Source organism: Podarcis filfolensis (assembly GCF_964270895.1).
Source record: "Podarcis filfolensis genome assembly, chromosome: 5".
In the NCBI taxonomy this organism is placed as follows: Eukaryota; Metazoa; Chordata; class Lepidosauria; order Squamata; family Lacertidae; genus Podarcis; species Podarcis filfolensis.
Window position 1 is genome coordinate 91,089,520 of NC_139608.1, and position 6,520 is coordinate 91,096,039.

General features: G+C 44.1%; 1 protein-coding gene across 1 annotated transcript; it reads right to left on the minus strand.

Annotated features, from left to right (window-relative positions):
- Window positions 1-222: 222 nt before the first annotated feature.
- Window positions 223-6,520, minus strand: MSMB (microseminoprotein beta). Its single transcript, XM_083616075.1, has 4 exons — window positions 6,388-6,520; window positions 4,322-4,409; window positions 1,793-1,895; window positions 223-361 (listed from the first exon to the last, which is right to left on the minus strand). Exons 1-4 carry the CDS (start codon window positions 6,388-6,390, stop codon window positions 232-234), a joined length of 324 nt encoding a protein of 107 aa, XP_083472201.1. The 5' UTR covers window positions 6,391-6,520; the 3' UTR covers window positions 223-231.

The window sequence follows — 6,520 nt, forward strand, 5'->3', positions numbered from 1 at the left end:
AGCTGCGATTCTTTTTTTTGATTAAAAAAACAAAACAATGCATGAACTCATCTTACGAAATCAGAAGCTGCTTAGTAATAGAGGTGGAGTATTTCAGAAGATAATAACCAGGAGAGGGTGAAATTAGTACATTTGTGGTTCCCTAAATAAATGTGAAGAGCTACATTCCTTGGCCTATTGCCCCTTGTCTTCCTAAAAGACCCGGCCAGAATAGAAACCCACAGACAGGTGTTAACCAACGCCAGCAAAGACCTCACAACGTTTTGCAGGATCAGTCTTGTTCACCACACGGATAGAGCAGCTTCGCTTGTGGAACATGGCAACACACTTCTCCCTGTCGTAGTTGATAGGTCTGAAAACTCTATAAACAATGAAGACAGATAGTCAGGCCATATGGCAGAGATGACAGGAGAACTAAGAGGACTAGAGTCAAAATCAGCTCAGTCTCCAGTGGGCCGCAGAGTTTGTGGTTTTAAACTTTAGGAATGGAATTTAGACGATGAATGCATGCGAACGCATTCAATGGCAGAAAACAATCTTTAACCTGACATATTAATTATTACAGGCATTACTTTCCGGCAATCTTACATACAAGTGCACTCCCACCAATATTTATCCAATGAAAATAGGAACATCCTGTTCCAGGCATAGGCAAACTCGGCCCTCCAGATGTTTTGAGACTACAGTTCCCATCATCCCTGACCACTAGTCCTGTTGGCTAGGGATGATGGGAGTTGTAGTCCCAAAGCATCTGGAGGGCCGAGTTTGCCTATGCCTGTCCTATTCCATACCCGTCAACATTTCTCCAATGAAAACAGAGATGTCCCTTCCAACATTTTCCTGATGAAAATAGGGACATCCAGTGCTATTTTTCTAGAAATTTTTCTAGAAATTTTTTACTGGAACTCACTATGAACACCTCCCTTGTTTTCTTATAATGGCAATGGTGCCTACCTGAGAGGTGCCGGAACTGAGCTCCGGTGAGTTCCGGTAGGGGGAAAAAGCCCTGGGGACAGCTTTTGTAAATCCAGGACTATCCCTGCAAAACAGGGACACTTGGAGGGTCTGCAAGTGCAGTGTCTGAAAACATGTGCCAAAGTTCAAACACCTGAACTGGCCTTTGAGGGCCCACATGTCAATGTCATTAGCTACCTAGGAGAGAAATCTGCTTAGCCTCATTCAGTCCTGAAAGTACAAACAGAAGGCTCTTACGCTATTCTTGAGGAACGTTAAAGAGGTGCTTTAGTCGATACTTTAACTGGAGATGCCAGTGCAAAATTCACTAGCCCCAGGACCGCAAATAAGTTTGGGGGCTGAGGTAATTCACACCATAAAGGAGAGGGGAGAATTCGAAGTGAAAGCAATGTTGTCGATTTTTAAGTATATAAATAAAACAATGTTCTTACATTCTCAATGTTCAAGAGCCCCAAATCATTACTGAATATAAATTAAATGTGCAGAAAGGTAGCGTTGACTGGTATTTTATGTGTGATGGTTGATTGGGATATGTTGGCTTGGGATGCAATAAGTAGTAGGTGGTAGTTGCAAAAGAGGAAAAGATGGTTTTGTATTTGGAGTAAAATTTACTTAGAGGTAAGTCCCGTAGAGTTCTATGGAGTACATGCTCCAGTTAAGGCTATAAATAGCATTGCAGCCCCAAGCATGTACTGGATAAACTAGGGTTGCATATGTAACCACATGTCTCATATGTTCTTGGGTACTTAGAAAGAAATGCCAGCATTAAAAAAAAACACAAAACACCCATAAACTTGTTTTTAGAACTTGAACTTACAAGCTGCAGCATATCATTTCTTTTGGTTTGCATTCACATCTTTGGCAGTTGTTAGTTTTCCACACAGCATTCACACGGTGCCACCTCCCATGTTTAAAGCATCCTGAAATGTGCAGAACAAACAAACAATGCTGGTCGGACTCTAGTAATTTATAAAAACCAGAGTCAGAAACTGGGGTTGTTGCTTGCTACAAGACGACTTGCTTCAGTAAAGCTTCAGTCCACCTTTCCATGACTTTTTTGCTATTTGCTTATGAACTGCTTTGAGCTTCTTTTTCTTACCATCAAGCCGTTATATACCGTATTTTTTGCTCTATAAGACGCACCAGACCACAAGACACACCTAGTTTTTGGAGGAGGAAAACGGGGGGGGGGGATTCTGAATCTCAGAAGCCAGAACTGCAAGAGGGATCGCTGCGCAGTGAAAGCAGCAATCCCTCTGGCTGTTCTGGCTTCTGGGATAGCTGCGCAGCCTGCATTCGCTCCATAAGACGCACACACATTTGCCCTTACTTTTTAGGAGGGAAAAAGAGAGTCTTATAGAGCAAAAAATACGGTAAATGTTAAAAAGGTAAAGGACCCCTGACAGTTAAGTCCAGTTGCAAACAACTCGGGGGTTGTGGCACTCATCTCGCTTTACTAGCCAAGGGAGCCAACGTTTGTCCGCAGACAGTTTTTCTGGGTCATGTGGCCAGCATGGCTAAACCGCTTCTGGCGAAACCAGAGCAGCGCATGGAAACGCCATTTACCTTCCCGCCAGAGCAGTACCTATTTATCTACTTGGACTTTGACGTGTTTTCGAACTGCTAGGTTGGCAGGAGCTGGGACCGAACAACGGGAGCTCACCCCCGCCGCGGGGATTCGAACCGCCAACCTTCCGATCGGCAAGCCCAAGAGGCTCAGTGGTTTAGACCACAGCGCCACCGGCGTCCCTTTTATATAAATGTTAAGAAGCAATAAATAAACAAATGTTTTCTATCATTCCATGTAAGCTGCCTTGAAGTTGTTTTTTAAAAAACAACAACAACTAAGCTGTTTATAAGCCTTGTCTAATATATAAATGAATGAATTTAGAATATCTTGGAGGCCACGGTGTGGGTCTCAACTTCAGAACATCCATTCTTGCTTCTTGTGTTATACATCACTTCTGTTTGCACAAAAACAGCCAGCCAGATCTACCTGTGCCAGCATACTCACTCTCTCTCTCTCTCTCTCTCTCTCTCTCTCTCTCTCTCTCCTTTTCCTGGCCCTTCTGCTGCTTCTGGTCCCACTATTTGCTGCCAAACTTCTGGTCCGTCCAAGCTGCCAAACTTAGAATACAGGTAAAATGGAGTTGATATTGTGCCTGCCGCTTCCCATCCTGGCAAAAGGTTTTGAAAGCCCAAATTCACTCCGAGTATGCCAAATTCTAAATTTACTGTCAATGTCCAGTTCCTTCTCCACAATTTTCTTCCTAACCCTGACGGGAACTGTAATCCAAAACACCCGGCAAAGGTTGCAGTAGAGCACGGGTGTCAAACACAAGGGCCGCGGGCCGAATCCGGCCCGCCAGACCTCGTCATGTGGCCCATGTAGCCGCCGCCGGCCGCCAGCCTTCACCTTTTATTCTCCCTTTTTTTTTTTTTTGACACAAGAAAGCCGCCTCTTCAGCGCATGCGCGGCAGCCTACAAGCCAGAGAACGTCTGCCCTCTAGCGGCGCCGGCCGTTCTACACAGGAAACCTCCACTTGTTTTTATATTGAGCGCATGCCATCCTGTGATGTGACAGATCCGAGCTCAGATCACGCATCACTGATGATAACCTCCATGCTGTTTTGCGGATTGCTACAGCACAAGACCTAACGCCAGACATCGATGGACTGACCTCAGGAAAACGATGTCAGCCATCTAGTCAGAAAAGTTAAAAAAAGTTAATGCCTTGTGTTTGCCATATGTGTAATAAACAGTGTTTGGCAATATTTGTATGTTTAAAAAAATTTTTACTGTCTGTTACCAAAAATCATTTTTCAATAAATTGTACAATAATTGTACATTTGAATATCTACTTGCCATTATTCTGACTATGTTTCTGCTTTCAGAGCTAGTTATTACTTACATTATTACAAAAAACAGTAATAATTGAATGCACTGGCAATAATTTATGATAATAAAGAGTGGACACATAGTCCTACAGATACAACCGGCCCTTTGAGGGTGACCAAACTGCTGATGCGGCCCCCGGTGAATTTGAGTTTGACACCCCTGCAGTAGAGCATAACCCTAGAATCAGAAAACACGCCTTTTCATATGGTGGAATTGGGCGATATAGATAGCAAAAGGCTCAATTCTCACTGGGTGCAAAGAGAGACTTTAAGCTCAGGGCACCTCTCCAGCAATCACCTGTATGCCTGAGTAACATCAGAGTAACTCATGGGACTGTCCTTCTTGTGCAACCGTGGATCATGCTGGAGAAAAATCGTAAGGAGCATCTTCTGCCTCCGTAAATCCTGTTTTTCTAAGCATGGCAACATTCAAACACTAAATTCTTACCCTTTTCGTCAGCTGGTTTTATTGAGCACTGGGCATTACACAAGGTCCCCAAGAGGGCAAGGACCAGGAAGAAGAACAGCAGGAACTTCTGTGGGGGAGAGAGAGACAGAATTCGAACAAGCATCTCAGTTGTTACAGTGAATTGTTGGAATGGACATGCGAAGCAGCAGACACCATAGAAGGCAAAAGAAGAAGTCTAAAAATATTGCTGGAAGATTAAACATTTTTAACAGCCTTTCCCCAGCCTTGGGTCTCCTAAACCAGCATCGCCCACCAGAGAGCCTGGCCAGTGCTGAGAAACGAAGCGGGTTACCGTAGTTCAACAACACTGAGAGTCAAAGCTTGGAGAAGGCTGCTCCTAGGAAGATAATCCTAGTTGTATGAAAGTAAAATGCTCAATGACAAACCTAGACAGCATCTTAAAAAGCAGAGACATCACCTTGCCAACAAAGGTCCATATAGTAAAAGCTATGGTTTTCCCAGTAGTGATGTATGGAAGTGAGAGCTGGACCATAAAGAAGGCTGATCGCCGAAGAATTGATGCTTTTGAATTCTGGTGCTGGAGGAGACTCTTGAGAGTCCCATGGACTGCAAGAAGATCAAACCTCTCCATTCTGAAGGAAATCAGCCTGAGTGCTCACTGGAAGAACAAATCCTGAAGCTGAGGCTCCAATATTTTGGCCACCTCATGAGAAGAGAAGACTCCCTGGAAAAGACCCTGATGTTGGGAAAGATTGAGGGCACAAGGAGAAGGGGACGACAGAGGATGGGATGGCTGGACAGTGTTCTCGAAGCTACCAGCATGAGTTTGACTAAACTGCGGGAGGCAGGGGAAGACAGGAGTGCCTGGCGTGCTCTGGTCCAGGGGGTCACGAAGAGTCGGACACGACTAAACGACTAAACAACAGCAACAACAAAAGGCTCAACCATCATTGTTTAGGACCATTTGAGGCGTTGCTCCTTCTTTTCCTTTCCTAGAACCCATGACCACTGACCCAACAGAAGGTTAGGCGCCCAGAGATGTCAGAGAATTCTGACGGGAATGGAAATTGACAATGTTCGCTTATTCATCCCAAGCGCAGGATGGATATCAATCCAGATAATATGTTGGGTATTTGCTGTTCACAAATGATACATGGCTGATGGCCCCCTCCCACAGATTTGCATTCTATTTCCTTTGCATTGGTGTGGATTGATGCAATTATAACACAGCCAAACATCGGATCCCGAACGCCTCTGTTTTGGAATGTTTCGGCTCCCAAACATCAAAAACCCGGAAATAAATGCTCCGGTTTTCGAACATTTTTTGGAAGTCGAACGTCCGACGCAGCTTCCGCTTGGTTGCAGGAATCTCCTGCAACCAATCGGAAGCCGTGTCTCAGTTGTTGAACATTTCAGAAGCCGAATGGGCTTCCGGAACGGATTACAGTGGTACCTCGGGTTACATATGCTTCGGGTTACATACGCTTCAGGTTACAGACTCTGCTAACCCAGAAATAGTACCTCGGGTTAAGAACTTTGCTTCAGGATGAGAACAGAAATTGTGCTCCGGCGGCGCAGCAGCAGTGGGAGGCTCTATTAGCTAAAGTGCTTCAGGTTAAGAACAGTTTCAGGTTAAGAAGAGACTTCCGGAACAAATTAAGTACTTAACCCGAGGTACCACTGTACGTTTGACAACCGACTGCATTATTATCTTAGTAGATGGAGAGTTTAATGACATAACTGCCCTGAGACCTGTGGGTATAGGGTAGTATACAAATTTAAATAATGATGATGATGATGATGGTGATGATAATAATAATAATAGTTTCATCAGAAGCTGAACTGCAAAAGAATAGAAATGGAGCTGTATGAAAAGACTGCAGAGCAGAAAACAAATCAATGCCTCATACATCCCTAGGAACCCTTAAGCCAATTTAAATCAATGAATTTGTGTGTGCCTAACTCTGCGAAGGATCAGAGTGATATTTGAAAGTACTGAAGTCATCATGAGTTGCTTCCATGAAAGTATATATAAGATCACATTCTTAATCTAATACCATACATTCCACAAGAGAGTGACTCACCATCACAGCGGTGTTCCACACGTCTGGAGACCTCTGAGGCTTTTTCCAAACATTGTTTGTGAATTTATACTGGGGGCATCAACAATAGTTGCCAAATTGCAGGAACCCGAACAGAATCGGACAATGGGCAAGC

What these genes read in the sequence shown, in the direction of transcription:
- MSMB (XM_083616075.1), bottom strand. An exon ending in AAAACCAGCTGACGAAAAGG is followed by an intron (nt 1,896 to 4,321) that starts GTAAGAATTTAG and finishes TGCACATTTCAG; the next exon opens with GATGCTTTAAACATGGGAGG. An exon ending in GAAATGATATGCTGCAGCTT is followed by an intron (nt 362 to 1,792) that starts GTAAGTTCAAGT and finishes CATTGTTTATAG; the next exon opens with AGTTTTCAGACCTATCAACT.